We start from the raw sequence: 18748 nt of genomic DNA, 5'->3' as shown, positions 1-18748 counted from the left end.
TCTGTACATGTGCATCAAAGCTGGGACCGAGAGACTGAAAAACAACTTCTATCTCAAGGCCATCAGACTGTTAAACAGACATCACTACCACAGATAGGCTGCTGCCTACATACAGACTTGAAATCATTGGCCACTTTAATAAAACGGAACACTAGTCACTTTAATAATGCCACTTAATAATGTCTACATATCTTGCATTACTCATCTCATATGTATATACTGTATTCTATATATCTATTGCATCTTAGCCTATGCTCATCCATATATTTATATATTCTTATTCCATTCCTTACTTAGATTTGTGTGTATTTGTATTTGTTGTGGAATTGTTAGATATTACTTGTTAGATATTGCTGCACTGTTGGAACTAGAAGCACAAGCATTTCGCTACACTCGCAATAACATCTGCTAACCATGTGTATGTGACCAATAAAATGTGATTTCCATATATTGCTGACCAACAGATTCACTAATGTGCATTGTGAACGATAATGAAGCTCAGGTAGGCCTAATGAACCGTTTTCCGGCACAATTTGGTGAAAGCTCCGAAGCCTTCAGAAAGCCTTGGCTTCCCATCACTACTATTCAGTTATTTTAACTTCTCTGGGATAGGCGGACGCTACCTTCCCACTTGGCCAAAAGCCAGTGAAACTGCAGACGCCAAATTCAAATAAATTACTATAAAATTTAACTTTCATTAAATCACACATGCAAGATACCAAATTAAAGCTACACTTGTTGTGAATCCAGCCAACATGTCAGAATTCAAATAGGCTTTTCAGCGAACGCAAAACGATGCTATTATCTGAGGATAGCACCATAGTAAACAAAAGAGAGAGAAGCATATTTCAACCTGCAGCGCGACACAAAACGCAGAAATAAAAATATAATTCATGCTTACCTTTGACGAGCTTCTGTTGTTGGCACTCCAATATGTCCCATAAACATCACAAATGATCCTTTTGTTCGATTAATTCGTCGATATAATCAAAATGTCCATTTATTTGGCGCATTGATCAGAAAACACCGGTTCCAACTTGTGCAACGTGACTACAAAATATCTCAAAAGTTACCTGTAAACTTTGCCAAAACATTTCAAAACTACTTTTGTAATACAACTTTAGGTATTTTTAACGTAAATAATCGATAAAATTGAAGACGGGATGATCTTGTGTTCAATAGAGGAAGAAAAACAAACTGTAGCTAGCTTTCTGGTCACGCGCCTCTATCTAACAGTACACTTCAAGTTACCCTCGTTCTGGATGGCCGTACTTCTTCATTACACAAAGGAAAAAACCTCAACCAATTTCTAAAAACTGTTGACATCCAGTGGAAGCGGTAGGAACTGCAAGAAGCTCCCTTAGAAATCTGGATCCCAATGAAATCCATTGAAAAGAGTGACCCATTGAAAAATCGGAATGTTCTGTCCTCGGGGTTTTGCCTGGTAAATAAGTTCTTGTTATACTCACAGACATGTTCAAACAGTTTTAGAAACTTCAGAGTGTTTTCTATCCAAATCTAATAATAATATGCATATCTTATTTTCTGGGGATGAGTAGCTGGCAGTTGAATTTGGGTATGCTTTTCATCCAAACGTGAAAATGCTGCCCCCTATCCTAGAGAAGTTAACTGCCTGCAGCCAAATTCCAGACAAAAAAGTAAAGCAGCTCTTTTGAAGGGAACGAACGAATCGGAACGAAATCACATCATCTGCCTTATCTGTGTAATTCTCCTGTCATATCTGGGGTCCTATGTGAACGTAAGTATGTTCCCTCTAATTCTCCCATCTCTCTTTCTCCCCTCCTCGGAGACCTGAGCCCTAGGACTATGGCYTCAGGACTACCTGGCCTGACGACTCCTGGCTGTCCCCATCTCCAGTCYACCTGGTCGTGCTGCTGATCCAGTTTCTGCTGTTTTGCCTGTGGCTATGGAACCCTGACCTGTGCACCGGATGTGCTACCTTGTCCCAGACCTGCTGTTTTCGACCCTCTCTCTCCCCCTCCCTCTCTCCCTTTCTCTATCTTTCTCTCTCTACTGCACCTGAATGCAACCTCTGAATGCTTGTCTATTAAAAAGCCAACTGAAATTTACTCCTGAGGTGCTGACCTGTTGCAACCTCTACAACCACTGTGATTATTATTTGACCCTGCTGGTCAACCATGAACGTTTGAACATCTTGAAGAACGATCTGACTTTAACGATCTGACTTTAATGTACTCTWATAATCTCCACCCGGCACAGCCAGAAGAGGACTGGCCAACCCTCAGAGCCTGGTTCCTCTTTAGRTTTCTTCCTATGTTCCTGCCTTTCTAWGGAGTTTTTACTAGCCACCATGCATTTACATCTGCATTGCTTGCTCTTTGGGGTTTTAGGCTGGGTTTCTGTATAAGCACTTCGTGACATCTGCTGATGTAAAAGGGCTTTATAAATACATTTGACTGATTGAATGATCTGTGAAAGAGCCATTCATTTTGCTTCCTGATTTGCATACTGTTACTATTGCTTTTTGAGCTCCAGACAACAATTATCTGCAGATAAATTATAAAAACAGGAACAATATAGATACAAATTCTGGTCAACCCAAATTTTTTCAGTGCATATATTTCTTTTTTTGCAGGCCAATTTGGTCAGGTAAAAATGTATTTGAAATCACATTTCAAGTTCTGACATAATGGTAGGCAACGTTTTAGGCTTTAAATTAGAGATTGAAATCTTTTTCATGGTTTTAGGTACTTTTCTAAGTACTGAATGGGAGCCAAATTAACGGCTCTTTTAAGTAAAGGGAGCCAAAGATACCTGGGATATGCTGATTTTAGACGGGATACTGTGGCATGTAAACATCTTATCCAGTTTACTGTTGTTTTTCACGGTCTGAGCAGACTCAGTTTCGTTTATCATGGGTGTTGTTTATAGTGTTTTCGTCGGATTGTCAAACCAATCACTTAAAAAAAGCATGCTACCTGTGCAGTTCATCCACTATAATAATTTCCGTAATAATTTATTTTGCTGATACTCAATACTATTAGGTATTTGTTGTGAAATTGTTAGATATTACTTGTTAGATATTGCTGTAGATATTGCTGCAATGTAGGAACTGGAAGCACAAGCATNTTATAATCTCCACCCGGCACAGCCAGAAGAGGACTGGCCAACCCTCAGAGCCTGGTTCCTCTTTAGGTTTCTTCCTATGTTCCTGCCTTTCTATGGAGTTTTTACTAGCCACCATGCATTTACATCTGCATTGCTTGCTCTTTGGGGTTTTAGGCTGGGTTTCTGTATAAGCACTTCGTGACATCTGCTGATGTAAAAGGGCTTTATAAATACATTTGACTGATTGAATGATCTGTGAAAGAGCCATTCATTTTGCTTCCTGATTTGCATACTGTTACTATTGCTTTTTGAGCTCCAGACAACAATTATCTGCAGATAAATTATAAAAACAGGAACAATATAGATACAAATTCTGGTCAACCCAAATTTTTTCAGTGCATATATTTCTTTTTTTGCAGGCCAATTTGGTCAGGTAAAAATGTATTTGAAATCACATTTCAAGTTCTGACATAATGGTAGGCAACGTTTTAGGCTTTAAATTAGAGATTGAAATCTTTTTCATGGTTTTAGGTACTTTTCTAAGTACTGAATGGGAGCCAAATTAACGGCTCTTTTAAGTAAAGGGAGCCAAAGATACCTGGGATATGCTGATTTTAGACGGGATACTGTGGCATGTAAACATCTTATCCAGTTTACTGTTGTTTTTCACGGTCTGAGCAGACTCAGTTTCGTTTATCATGGGTGTTGTTTATAGTGTTTTCGTCGGATTGTCAAACCAATCACTTAAAAAAAGCATGCTACCTGTGCAGTTCATCCACTATAATAATTTCCGTAATAATTTATTTTGCTGATACTCAATACTATTAGGTATTTGTTGTGAAATTRTTAGATATTACTTGTTAGATATTGCTGTAGATATTGCTGCAATGTAGGAACTGGAAGCACAAGCATTTCGCTACACCCTTGATAACATCTGCTAAATACGTGTATGTGACCAATAAATTGTATTTTTTTGGATCATTTGACTGCAAGAAATGCATAATCCTGCAGGAGTTCATATTATAKTACTCGACATGTGAGAGGTTATAGGCCTACAATCAAGTGTCCATATTTYAAYTACTATTCCATTTAACCCATATTAATTTAAATTAGGACAATTATGTTTATTCATGGTTACAGGGATAGCCTACTCGTGAGCGGCACATGCATGTAAACTGTTCATCCCGAATAAGACCTTGAGCGGGCTTTTAGCTACKATCCCGAATGCTGTGCGCATGTTGCATCTTGTGGACGTTTTTGTCTTTTATTAAAACATATTTCTCGTCTAGTGGAAACTCCGCCCACTTYTACGACTTCGTTCATTGCGTCTGCTCTGTGTTCTCTCCTCACAACTACCTATTTTAGGWGATTTAATTATGTCTTTGGAGGTGGAATCAGCAGAGTAAGTATTCTAGATATTCATATTTGCACAACTGTAAATRGTTGTTTGATTTGTTTCTTTATTATGGTTCACGTGGCAGGTCTAAACTCAGTTGAGGCCTGCAAGCAGCTTGTAGCCATCCCCAGCTTGCTAAGCTAACATCACTTTGCTAACCAGCCTACTAGATACCTAGCTATGTTTCATTAGCAAGTGTTGTGTGTTTTTGTAACCACTAGTGGTCTTTTAGCTTATGTTACGACAGTCTTGCAGCCGTATAGTATGTACTYGCTAACTTAGCTGTTCTGATAGGCTAGCTAGCTACATCGTTAATCAGCCCAGCTAGCTAACGTTAGYTAGTTCGCAAGYGAACAAGATAGACCGAGCTTCTCTTGCATCAAAACATGACGTAGCTTGATGGAGTCTACCTTGATTTTGCAGCGTGATTCGTCTGATAATGCAGTACCTGAAAGAGAACAATCTTCACCGAACACTGACCACCCTTCAGGAAGAGACCACCGTGTCTTTGAACACTGTGGACAGTATCGAGAGTTTCGTGGCAGACATCAACAGTGGCCATTGGGACACTGTGCTGCAAGCTATCCAGTCACTCAAGCTCCCTGACAAGACTTTGATAGACTTGTATGAACAGGTAAGAAGTTGGTGTGTTGCATTTTGAATTTGTATGTACCATAACTGTATTTACCATCTAGTAATCTACTGCTATGTCAATATGTTTTCTGTAAGATGGACAGTTAATATATTTGTTTGTTSCCCCCAGGTGGTGTTGGAGCTCATTGAGTTGAGAGAGTTGGGCGCAGCCAGGTCTTTGCTAAGGCAAACAGACCCCATGATCATGCTGAAGCAGACCCAACCAGAGAGGTACATTCACCTGGAGAACCTGCTGGCTCGCTCCTACTTTGACCCCAGAGAGGTGAGTTGACATCTCCCAACATTACACCCTGCACAGAGGAGATATAACTCCGTATGCACTGTTTTCCAGGTTCTGTCATGAGTCTGGTTATCTGTGCATCAGTTGCATGCCTGGACATCCTTTTATTGAACTCCAAAAAATCACCTTAACTTCACTTGTGTTCCCCTGAAATAAAGCATTTAAGAAATGTCTTATAGAGTTTTGACTTTGCCATTTGTATCTATTTCTTGCATTGTCACTCAAATGACCCTGAGTCTGGATTCCTAAAAGCATCTTAAGGCTAAGTTCATTGTTAGAACCGTTGTAGGAGCAGTGGCGATTTTAGCATCTAAATCTTGGTTGGGCAAAAAAAAAWAAGTGGGATGCATGYCAGCAAAGCCACTACACATAAAAACATATCTGATATGGCAGACTTGCTTAAACAAATGTGGTTTCTACTGCAAATTGAGATGTACAAACTATAGCATAAGGMGACGACAARCGGATAAGAGGCAATCCGTCATTTCGATTAAGACATTAATGAGCAAGCGACGACGGACGTAGTCACTAACTATTTGTTCAGCACTTTTTGAAATGTACAGCGACAGAATTCAGAACATGGGCCGTTCTTACAGTGTACACGTCAGAACCGTACGATAAATAAATGGGGCATATAAACAGACAATGAAAGCTCTTACAATATTCAATGATTACATTTTTCTAAAACAGGTTATAGGCTATATGTGCACAACCAAGTTAGAACCTGTCTCTTATACACATCTAGATGTGTATAAGAGACAGGTACAAACTATAGCATAAGGCGACGACAAACGGATAAGAGGCAATCCGTCATTTCGATTAAGACATTAATGAGCAAGCGACGACGGACGTAGTCACTAACTATTTGTTCAGCACTTTTTGAAATGTACAGCGACAGAATTCAGAACATGGGCCGTTCTTACAGTGTACACGTCAGAACCGTACGATAAATAAATGGGGCATATAAACAGACAATGAAAGCTCTTACAATATTCAATGATTACATTTTTCTAAAACAGGTTATAGGCTATATGTGCACCACCAAGTTAGAACAGTAGGTGAAAATAGACCAAATTATTAGGGTGAGGCACATTGAACGCCGTTTGGGTATTTGCGTGTCAAAAAAGATACACGTCATTTAACACTATTTGACGCCTTAAATAAGCTTTTCATTTGACACGTCAAATATCACATTAGTGATTTCTTTGCAACGCTTGCAGTTAGCCACTGATTACTTCCAAACAACTTATTGTTGAATTTGAGATTTCCAACTTGTTGTGTAATGTTTATGTCCAATGGCCGATGAGCATCGATACGTTTTATCTATAATTTCTCCATTATTTCTCTTAATATGACACGGATTAAAAAGGATTTGCCAGTAGATTGTCGACTTGATGATGACTGCTAGCTAAAACTTTGAMAGTAAGATGTTGACGTGATCAGTCCAATCAAAGCTACTGTAGATAGAATGACATCAAATCACGTTATATCTGTGGCCAATGACCTTGAGCTTTCTTGGATGGACACTTCAAATATAACTCTATGGCAGAACCCAAGGGGTTAAAATTTTCGAGCTCTAACCTTAGAATTGGGGATGACGTACTGTCCCATGAGTGACAGAGAACTGAGTCAATCACGACAGAAAACTGAGCCGCTCTGTATTTTCTGCTGGCTAGCCCCACCACAGAAAGCACTGAGCTAGGCTGAAATACCTGCATTTTGGAGCTGCCTTACTCACTTCTACCTAAGTGTGGTGCTCAAAACAGGTGGTGCTCTGCCTCACCTGCCCCGAATGACGGGTCGCCGCTGTGTAGGAGCATCGTTGTGWCCCAAAACCATTGTTACTAAAGTTGCACTTGAAAACGGTTATTTACAGACTGCCTCAGACCACTCGTAGAACAGCTAAGTGCRTTGTTAAATGCTTTTTTGCCCTTCCATGTCACTTTATATACAGAAGATCTCCCCTAAACACACAATCAAGATGTTTATCTGTCTCTGTGACCTCCGATAACTTCARAACAAAGTCGACTACAAATAAAAAGTTGTTAATGTTTTTGCAATTGTTACAAACAAGCAATGGATAAAAATATGAATTAAATGAAAATAGATGACTGTATTAAAAGATGAATAGAGTTTAGGCTMTATAGGCCTATATATTTCAATCATATTGAAATCATTTTCATGTTCATTACATTTAGTTATATTTTGCTAATTGCAGGCTACAGTCATTTTTGCCTCAATATATTTAATAATGYGTAACAACGTGTGCAATAATGTGCCAAATCTTGATTKAATGCATTATTTGCCTATTGGTTAAGCATTAGAATAAGCCGCCTAAACATTTTCAGCCATAGGTGATATCTCTCTAGGAGCTGATCCGTCGGCAGTATTGTGGAATAAAAATAACACGATTTTGAATTAAGAAATCTGATCCGAGAGCAGCGCTGCCTTTCTTTTAATCCTATCGGTATCGACAGATGCCTTAGAGAACATTTTCTCTGCGTGCTTTTTTGGGGAAACACGTTACATCTTCGGCCGTTTGAAAGAAGGGTGCATCGTTAAAACACTCGTAAGCCTAAGTTCCGTCGCTATCAGGAAACCGGGCCTGGGTCTGTTTTTGTTATGGTATCTTACGAGTTCCTGCAGTCTGGTTTGTCATTGCTCAGTGTCTGTATGCTCTCCTCCCTCTGTGTCCTCCCAGGCCTACCCAGACGGAAGCAGTAAGGAAAAGAGGCGCGTGGCCATCGCCCAGGCCCTGGCCGGGGAGGTCAGCGTGGTGCCCCCCTCCCGTCTCATGGCCCTGCTGGGACAGGTTGGTGACATGTTCCTATACCTCTGGGCACCCATAGGGTCTTTTCACGTTAGTTCGGCACACACAGTGTGAGCTACGACCAGGCTAATACTCTGTTGCAGCAGCTTGATGTCTCACATTTTGATACCACCGATTTTAGTATTTTAACCGCCATCTTTTAACCACCATCTCGCTCAGTCCCTAAAATGGCAGCAGCACCAGGGTCTCCTGCCCCCAGGTATGACCATTGACCTGTTCAGGGGCAAGGCAGCCGTGAAGGACGTGGAGGAGGAGCGCTTCCCCACACAGCTCACCAGACACATAAAGGTACTGTATGCCCAGATGTGGTACTGTCAGTGTATATTATTAGTGAGGGTGGTTTTGATGCTGCTTCTTGGCCATGTCTTTCTTACAACAGAGATTCCTGTATCTCAATGGTACTGGCTTGGTTATGCAAAGCATAATTGAATCAAATGATGCATAAAAACACTTAATGCATGACAACAAGAACAAGGAGTGCTATTTGGGTGTTATAATAATGCAGTGTTATTCTTACTAGTTTGGGCAGAAGTCCCACGTGGAGTGTTCCCGCTTCTCTCCTGATGGTCAGTACTTGGTCACGGGATCAGTTGATGGTTTCATTGAGGTCTGGAACTTCACCACGGGMAAAATCAGAAAGGTACGTGTGCCTTCCAACACCAAATTATACTTGGATTTGTGGCAATTTGGGAAATATCACTGGATTTCAATTCATGGAGTTTTGAAAATACCCTTGCTAGCATTTTGTAAAATGACCTAATCAAATGTTTGTGTGATAGGATCTGAAGTACCAGGCGCAGGATAACTTCATGATGATGGACGATGCAGTGCTATGTATGTGCTTCAGCAGGGACACAGAGATGCTGGCCACAGGGGCCCAGGACGGCAAAATAAAGGTATGTACTATAGTGCTAAACGATTAACTGAAATGTTGGTTATTTTTATGTTAGACATCAATTAGATGTTTTTAAACATCTAATTGACCRATGTCAGTTCAATTATTTGAATTCCATTTAGTTCCGTTTTTTTCTGTGAGTTCGATGTACGGTTTGTGTAGCGCTAAATCAAAATCACTCCTGAACTGCAATGTAGTAGGGRGTTGTAGTTTCCAACAGACCAATATTCTACATAGTTTAGCGCTGAAAATGTGGTAATTAACTACAATAACCATAATCCATTGCGCGCCTGCTTAAACTTGTCCGGTCTGTGAAGAGCAGACACGGAGGCTGAAAATGCATGATCTAAGTGGTTGATGGTTGGTATTAAGCAGTTATAAAAGTATGGCTTATTTACTTTGAAGTAGTGATGCACCGATATTACATTTTTGGCCGATACCAATATCCAATGTTTTCCTTGTCAAAAAAAACTATACCGATAACCAATATTAAATCTCAGCGCAAGAGGCATCACTACAGTCCCTGGTTCGAATCCAGGCTGTATCACATCTGGCCGKGATTGGGATAGGGCGGCTCACAATTGGCCCTGTCGTCCGGGCCATCATTGTAAATAAGAATTTGTTCTTAACTGAATTGCCTAGTTAAATTAAGGTTACACACACCACTGACCAAAAAGTTATTTTGTTGGCATCAAACCTATTTCTTTCACTTACTTGCTGTGCTGTTTCATTGTTAATTTGTTCAGTCGTTTCATTCTCAACCAGGATTTCTATGGAACGCCGTTTGGGTCTTTGCGTGTCAAAAAAGATACACGTCAAATAACACAATTTGACGTCTCAAATAACACTATTTGACGTCTCAAACACTATTTAACCAATCAGGACCTGAATATGACTGCATGTGAAATAATAATTTAACGCGTTAATACATTTTTGACGTAGTTATTACACATTGATTACACTACCAGTCATATTTCATATGTCATAACGATACATCGATACTTATGCTATGAAGCTGGTAAAGTTGTCTCGCGCACCTACAGTGCTGGTCATAAAAAAGCTAGCTAGCTCATGGATGCAAACTAGGTAGTTCTTCCTTAAAAAATAGAAAAACGACAATCTGTTTCAGTAGCTATAGTTAGCTAGCTAACTATATACCTAGGTGTCATCTAAAATAACCCTAATTTATAAGACAGTTCCTATTTGATTAATGGTGGTTGGACCCATGTATGTGAAGCTAGCCACAATAAGGATTAGCCACAATAGTGGACTTTGCTGTTAGCCTTGAAACATTGGTTTCATCAACTGCACACCAGTATCAACAGCGGGTTGGACTTTTGCGTTATAGCCTACACGAGTGCCGGTGGAAAGTTATTTTAGTACATCTGACATGACAATGAAATTAATACATGCTAATAGTTGACTAGCGAGTTAACCATCCAAACTACACTATGTATTGAATTGGCTATCTAGTTAGTCTGTTGTAGAGTATATCATTATTTTACCTGCTGCACAATGTGTCTCGCTCTCTCTTCTGGCAACTGCCCACTGGCAAACATGCAGGTGATGCACACACCATGACTTTTCCAGGATTTTCATTGCTGACCAAAAGTGAGCTATAACTGGGAAAACAGCAATTAACTAGCAATGAATATTTTGAATTTAAAAAAAAACGCATCTCTCGACCGCGTGATAGAAAGACTGCTTGCGCCTGTCAATACAGGCCTGCAAAAATTATACTCCAATGCACTCTGCAGAGATTGGGAGGTAAGTGCGTAACACATCACATAAGAAGGACGCTTTGATACAATTCTGATCGGAGTAGCCTAATTGTTTGATATTGTGATTTCGGGGAGATTTTTTGGGGACAATTTAATGTATGATCTACTTACCCTGGGTAAGCGGACAAGCTTTATTGTCAAGCCCTGCCATAACCCCACCTCTACCATGGGGCAGTGTTCACAACGTTGACATCAGCAAACCGCTCGCCCACACAATGCTATCTGCCCGGTACAGTTGAACCCGGGATTCATCCTTGAAGTGCACACTTCTCCAGTGGCCATCGGAAGGGGAGTGTTTGCCCACTGAGGTCGGGTACGACGCCGAACTGCAGTCTGGTCAAGACCGTGGTGAGGACRACGAGCACGCAGATGAGCTTCCCTGATTTATTCGGTTGTGCAAACCTACGGTTTCATCAGCTGTCCGGGTGGCTGGTCTCAGACGATCMCACAGGTGAAGAAGCCGGATGGTCCTGGGCTGGCGTGGTTACACGTGGTCTGYGCTTGAGGCAGGTTAGATGTGCTGCCAAATTCTCTAAAACAACGTTGGAGGCGGCATATGGTAGAGAMATTAACATAAMATTATCTGGCAACAGCTCTGGTAGACATTCCTGTGTTCAGCATGCGAATTGCACACTCTCTCAACTTGAGGCATCTATGGCATTGTTTTGTGAGACAACTGCACATTTTAGTGGCCTTTTTATTGTCCCCAGCACAAGGTGCACCTGTGTAATGATAATGCTGTTTAATCAACTTCTTGATATGCCACACCTCTCAGGTTGATGGATTATCTTGGCAAAGGTGAAATGCTCACTAATAGGGATATAAACAAATCTGTGCATAAGCTTTCTGTGCATATGGTACATTTCTGGTGTCTTTTATTTTAGCTCATGAAACATGGGACCAACACTACAGTACATGTTGCGTTTTATATTTTTGTTCRGTATACAAATGCTAGAGCTGACACCTTGTGGTTATAATGTTGAACTGCATATGATTACACCAGGATCATACATAACATGAAGCAAACAAATATATTTTGTAATTAAATCAAATGAACCTTTCATACCTTCATGATGGTGACATTTGCTAATAATGTCTCGCTCCTGTGCATGTCATCCTGAAGGCCTACCTTCATTACAAGGGTAGGGTTTGCACTAATCCATTTCATGACGGCATGTACACTAGCTGTAGAAGTCAAACCTGGTATCCTTCAACATGGTTAGCCTCATTGTCTAATGAAAAAGAACCCATACACTGCTCTTGCCATTATCAGCCTTTTCTTTTCAAGTTATTAGCAAATGATTCCCACACAAGTTATCTCAGACGTGAAKGCTTTTTAATATTCCTAATAGTAAATATATAAAATAGAGAGAACATCAATGTGTGACGATTTGCTAATCCTGTTTCAGTATAGAAATGGCAAGCCACATGTACAAGTTCATTGGACATGCCCACGAAGCSGATACTAATCCTATCATATGTCTGCATCAGGCATGCTTTCCAAAAATAATCTCACATCCACTGTAAACTATGGAACCAAAAGGTTAGAGCACGGATAGTGGGGGCAAGACAAATACCCTGGACCACAGTGAAGGGTCACTTTTACATGGGCAGCACAGTATCCATTTAATGTGTGAKTTCCATCCCGTGATGCAAACCTTAATCAAATGACACTTGAAGCTAGCGTACCAACCACTGGAGGAGAGTGAGTATAGCAGAATGAAGCAAAATTGCAGAAGGGGTGACGGGTGCTTTCTCAATTCATCCTTCCTCGATTTCTCTCATCACTTTCTGAAAACCCGTTGGAGAAGAAATTCAGAGGGGGAGGGACTTTGTACCTTCTCCTCCAATACAGTTGCGATAGAATGTGAGTAATCAAGGAAAGACAAATTGAGACAAAGCCCTAGTAGCCATCGTGTGGTGATGTCACCCACCCTGACACCTCAAGTACTGTTATCCTAGCCCAACCAAGATTATGGTTTTGGTAGGATAATGGACGCTGCTTTGGGTGTATGAAGTGTTGCTGCAGACAGTGGTTGCATCCTTGGYCAGCCATACAGGGATTGTTACACCCACACCAATGATCAAGGACATCAGCTGCAAATCTGTGCAATATCATCAGACAAAATCGTAGTGAGTGACAACCAAATAAAACAGGGAATGTTCAATTTCCAAACAATGCACTATGCTTAATTCAAAGAATCAACTTTATTTCATATCCTACAAAGAAAGCCTATGTAAATGATTAGTGGGTTTAGACATCCATTTTACTCCAAAACAAGAGATGATTGAATTGTGTCTAGTACACATAATAAGCAGTATGGCTGGGCTGGAACAGAAACCTGCACACCCAGTAGCTAGAGCTCTAGGAGCAAGGTTGGCCATGCATGTTCTAAATCTATGTAATATTACTTTAAAGTATTTTTGTAGTCCTACAAGCAATTCTAACAGTAAACCAATATCATATATAACCCATTGGAGATATACCCTTCAGTCTCTCCAGAACTTGGGACCTTCATCTGCAGACCGGGTTAACAACTTTCACAGGTCTCTGTATCTGAAGTTAGGAAACATCAAAATTAGACCAGGACTTGCTTCGTTATTCTCAAGTGATATTACATTTGATATTGTTGCAATTGTGTTTTTGTATCGTCATAGTTCTCTGGAAATCGGTTTATTAGCTAGCTAGGTAGCTAACGTTTGTCATACATTTTTGGGGGGTGGCTGTCTATCCTAATATGTAGCTATTATATGTAGCTGCCGTTAGCAAAAATAGATGCCGTAAACCAATTACCKGTGTGCTACACATCATCCTGGCACCGACACCTCCTGCTGCTAACTTTACTATCAATTCAGTCAACGCAGCGATGCTTCTTTGGGAAATCTTTTAAATTGCAAAATAGATTTGTCCCTGATCATAAGGACCATCCCACCCATGAATACTATGGTTGAAATGCTAATTTGACCTTGAGAAAACAACTAGACTAAGCTAGCTAGCYTAGCTGTTCACAGTTGTGATGGAACGGCTGTTTACAAACGCACTGGAAGTTCTTTAGGGGTTCCAGGGTTCACTTCCACGCCTCCTTAAAAAGTTCTATAGGAGTGTCACTTTTCCCTCAACTTTTGATGTTCAAACTCTTGCATTGGGTTGAGTGGATACTCACACTATCTTCCCTACCTCGTCTCTCCTCTGACAGGTRTGGAAGATCCAGAGTGGCCAGTGCTTGCGACGCTTTGAGCGTGCCCACAGTAAAGGTGTCACCTGCCTCAGTTTCTGCAAGGACAGCAGCCAGCTGCTCAGTGCCAGCTTCGACCAGACAATTAGGTAACCTTCCGAAATGAAACTATTTTTCTCTCATGCTTTCTTTTTTTCTAACTTTCTCATTTTTTTTCTACCTGTAGATCAGTGGTCACCAATGAACTATAACCGTTATGTTTTTGCGTTCCACAGGGTTCACGGGCTGAAGTCGGGCAAGTCGCTGAAAGAGTTCCGAGGACACTCTTCRTTTGTTAATGAAGCAACATTCACACCTGACGGACACCATATCATCAGCGCTTCCTCTGACGGCACTGTAAAGGTATGAACCCCAACGCTGCAAAAGGCTGCTAGAAGCCAACAGTCCCATAATGTACAAGTAAAAAAGGTATTTTCATCATATATTTTGACTTGGCTCCACCTRCACTACATGCTGGTCGAACATCTCATTCCAAAATCATGGGGATTAATATGGAGTTGGTCCCCCCCTTTGCCGCTATAACAGCCTCCACTCTTCTGGGAAGGCTTTCCACTAGATGTTGGGACATTGCTGCAGGGACTTGCTTCCATTCAGCCACGAGCATTAGTGAGGGCGGGCACTGATGTTGGGCGATTCGGCCTGGCTCGCAGTCGACGTTCCAAATCATCCCAAAAGTGTTCAATGGGTTTGAGGTCAGGGCTCTGTGCAGGCCAGTCAAGTTTTTCCACACCGATCTCGACTAACCGTTTCTGTATGGACCTCGCTTTGTGCAAGGGAGCATTGACATGCTGAARCAGGAAAAGGCCTTCCCCAAACTGTTGCTACAAAGTAGGAAGCACAAAATTGCCTAGAATGTCATTGAATGCTGTAGCATTAAGATTTCCATTCACTGGAACTAAGGGGCCTAGCCCGACCCCATGAAGAACAGCCCCAGACCATTATTCCTCCTCCACCAAACTTTACAGTTGGCACTATGCTTTCTGGCCGGTAGCGTTCTCCTGGCATCCGCCAAACCCAGATTCATCCATCGGACTACCAGATGGTGAAGTGTGTTTCATCACTCCAGAGAACGTGTTTCCACTGCTCCAGAGTCCGGCGAGCTTTACACCACTCCAGCCGGCACTTGGCATTGCGCATGGTGATCTTAGACTTGTGTGCGGCTGCTCGTCCATGGAAACCCATTTCATGAAGCTCCCGACGAACAGTTCTTGTGCTGACGTTGCTTCGAGAGGCAGTTTGGAACTTGGTAGTGAGTGTTGCAACCGAGTACAGACAATTTTTATGCGCTTCAGCACTCTGCGGTCCCGTTCTGTGAACTTGTGGCCTAACACTTCGCGGCTGAGCTGTTGCTCCTAGACGTTTCCACTTCACAATAACAGCACTTACAGTTGACCAGGGCAGAAATTYGACGAACTGGCTTGTTGGAAAGGTGGCATCCTATGACGGTGTCATTTTGGCCTTACTGAAGAGCTCAGAGACTTTCAATCTACTGCTAATSTTTGTCTATGGAGATAGCATGGCTGTGTGCTCGATTTTATATACCTGTCAGCAACGGGTGTGGCTGAAATAGCTGAATCCACTMATTTGAAGGGGTGACCACACCCTATACCAGATTGTCTAGTTCATAGTATGACCAGTATACCTGCATTTATAGCATAATAAATGTTCTCGGCTTTTGATTGTTAACCCTTGTCTGTGAATCTCTGTCAGGTGTGGAACATGAAAACCACAGAATGCACCAACACCTTCAAGTCCCTGGGCACCTCGGCCGGCACCGACATCACAGTCAACAACGTCATCCTGCTGCCCAAGAACCCAGAGCACTTTGTGGTGTGCAACCGCTCCAACACCGTAGTCATCATGAACATGCAGGGCCAGGTCAGGACTCAACTTGACCCTGTGCGGTCGTCATAAACCCACTTATAACTGAATGAGTATGAAGTATTCATTTTGAATATTTGAAAATGATAGACATGACATGTATGACCTTGTTCCCCCTGTCCTCCAGATTGTGAGGAGTTTTAGCTCTGGTAAGAGGGAGGGAGGAGACTTTGTCTGCTGCACGCTGTCTCCCCGTGGCGAGTGGATCTACTGTGTAGGAGAGGACTTTGTTCTCTACTGCTTCAGCACGGTCACCGGCAAGCTGGAGAGAACSCTGACAGTATGTYCATTYCAAATCATCTATATTTTAATACAGTATGCCTTAACTGCGGGAGGATCTCCTACAATATTGCACCGAATGTCTTCATTTCAGGCTCAAAAGAAGCGGGTTGACCTCTTACATGCCACTGGCCACAATATTCTGCTGTGTTTTGTATTGTTTGCTTATTTACCATGCTCTCACAATGGAAATGATGCAAGCATTTATAGGCAATGTATCTGTAGAATGACTACATTGCCTATAATGCTCATCAATGGGTAATTCCAAATTACCATGGCAATTGTGCATCACAACAATATTAGGGTGTGTTCATTAATTCAATCTGGAGTGCGATCTGGGCGTTTTGTAAATTCAGAGGTTTGTCAGATTGTCCGTTGTGTAAATTCGGAGCGTTCAGAGCGCACACTGGACGCTCAGGCCGAGGGGTAGGGTTGATCCGAGCAAGTTAACTTGCTAGCTACTTCCAGACACAAATGAGAGAACACCTCACTCTGACCATTTTACTCGCCCTAGCAGAGCTGGGTAGGCTGTTTTCATGTTATCCAAAGCGTTGTTGACTAAATGTGCTGCTGGCAATTTAATGACGCTTTTTTGCCAACGTTTATTGACACCGGCCATATTCAACGGGTGTTGAGTGTTCTTAAATTCATAAGTTATTCTACGCTCTGGTACACTCAGACTAGAGTGATCTGAAATCGGAGTGAATTTACGAACGCACCCTTAATATGCAACATGCACCAATCCACTGTATCCAAGGTTGGCTACTGTCAACTGAGCTGCTGTGCATATAGCACCCTAAATCCCTGTGTAAAATCTTCAGCGGCAGATCAAGACCCACTGCCCTATTTTCCCCAACTGTTAAACTAACCCTTTCAAATAAAGCAAGGCGCATAATGAGTGAAACGAGCACTAGGCCTCAACATAGGCAACAGACATGAGCTGGTAGATTAGTMCGCCCACATGGGAGAGGTGGAAATTACATTCCCAGTTTGGATGCACATCGGACATGCAGGACCAGCACYAACCTACAGGTCTACTGTTTTTAATATTATAGATAACATGGCTTCATGGTAGGCCTATCAAAACATTGTTTTTTAAAGAGAGAACAAGCGCCATGATCCCACAGGAAATAGGCCTATGGTAGTTTTTTACGTTCCGGAGAGAGTATTACTGCTATATATCCAGACAACCAGAAACTGTACAGATGAACACATTTTGATTTTGCAGGTGGGGGAAATTGCATTGCAATCATTAACATTTACCTCAAGCCTGGTTAAAACTGTAATTTCCCAAATTATAAAAATTAGAGGTGTCTATTTACTTGAGAACTAATTTGTGTGTTGATGTAATTTAGTCCGACAGGGTCAGGGACAATGCACGTAATTCAACATTTCTGTTGGGAAAAAATATACAGTACCTGTCAAAAGTTTGGACACACCTACTCATTCCATTGAGAGAATGCMAAGAGTGTGCAAAGCTGTCAAGGCAAAGGGTGGCTACTTTGAAGAATCTCAAATATATTTTGATTTTTGTAGCACTTTTGGTTACTACATGATTCCATATGTTGTTATTTCATAGTTTTGAAGTCTTCACTATTATTCTACAATGTAGAAAATAGTAAAAATAAAGAAAAACCCTTGACTGGTACTGTCACACCGGATAGGTGRAGTGAAATGTGTTGTTTTTACAGGGTCAACCATAGTAGTATGGCGCCCCTGAAGCAARCTAGGGTTGAGTGCCTTGCTCAAGGGCACATCAGCAGATTTTTCTCCTTTTCGCTCGGGTATTCGAACCAGCCACCTTTCGTTTACTGGCCCAATGCTTTAACCACTAAGCTACCTGTCGCCCTAGTTAGAATAATGTAAAAGAGCCAGGATTGACTATAGTCTAAAGGTTGTATTAGAAACTCATCATGACATCTTGTCTCCCCTACCCTAGGTCCATGAGAAGGATGTGATTGGCATCGCCCACCACCCCCACCAGAACCTCATCTCCACGTACAGCGAGGATGGCCTACTCAAGCTCTGGAAACCCTGAGCATAGCCCTGCTTAACCCCACAAGCCCCCTTCTATTGGCATGCCAGCTGCTCTGCCCATGGGACTGTGCAGTGTTTTCCCTACCATTGCTTTAGGCGGGCCGGGTAATGTCTCCCATCTAGCTCTGTTGTTCAGGCCAAAATGCTTTGGCCCCAATTGACATCAATTGGCAGTCCGTGTTGCTGTTGCGGGGCTCCTGCGCCACGCCTAAGACAAGGTCTAGCTAGGGAAAACACTGGGGTATTGGGAGTGCAGGGATGGGCATTAGAAATACCTTTTTTATATATATTTTAAAAAATGATTAATGTAAATATATTTTTTAATAGCGTTTTTTTCCCCCAGGAATGTCTGGTTCAATATTTTGCCTCGTGTGTCAGTCTGGTCAGCC

At 41.7% G+C, this 18748-nt stretch overlaps 1 protein-coding gene across 1 annotated transcript; it reads left to right on the top strand.

Moving 5' to 3' along the window:
* Positions 1-4364: 4364 nt before the first annotated feature.
* On the top strand, positions 4365-18748 carry LOC111967534 (WD40 repeat-containing protein SMU1). The gene is made up of 12 exons (XM_023992625.2): positions 4365-4492; positions 4910-5120; positions 5250-5402; positions 8122-8232; positions 8410-8538; positions 8771-8890; positions 9030-9146; positions 14124-14251; positions 14378-14504; positions 15873-16040; positions 16171-16323; positions 18262-18748. The coding sequence occupies exons 1-12, from the start codon at positions 4467-4469 to the stop codon at positions 18358-18360; spliced, it is 1542 nt and encodes a 513-aa protein (XP_023848393.1). The 5' UTR covers positions 4365-4466; the 3' UTR covers positions 18361-18748.

Source organism: Salvelinus sp. IW2-2015, linkage group LG8 (assembly GCF_002910315.2).
Source record: "Salvelinus sp. IW2-2015 linkage group LG8, ASM291031v2, whole genome shotgun sequence".
Lineage (NCBI taxonomy): Eukaryota > Metazoa > Chordata > Actinopteri > Salmoniformes > Salmonidae > Salvelinus > Salvelinus sp. IW2-2015.
This window is presented reverse-complemented; position numbering and strand designations above follow the sequence as displayed.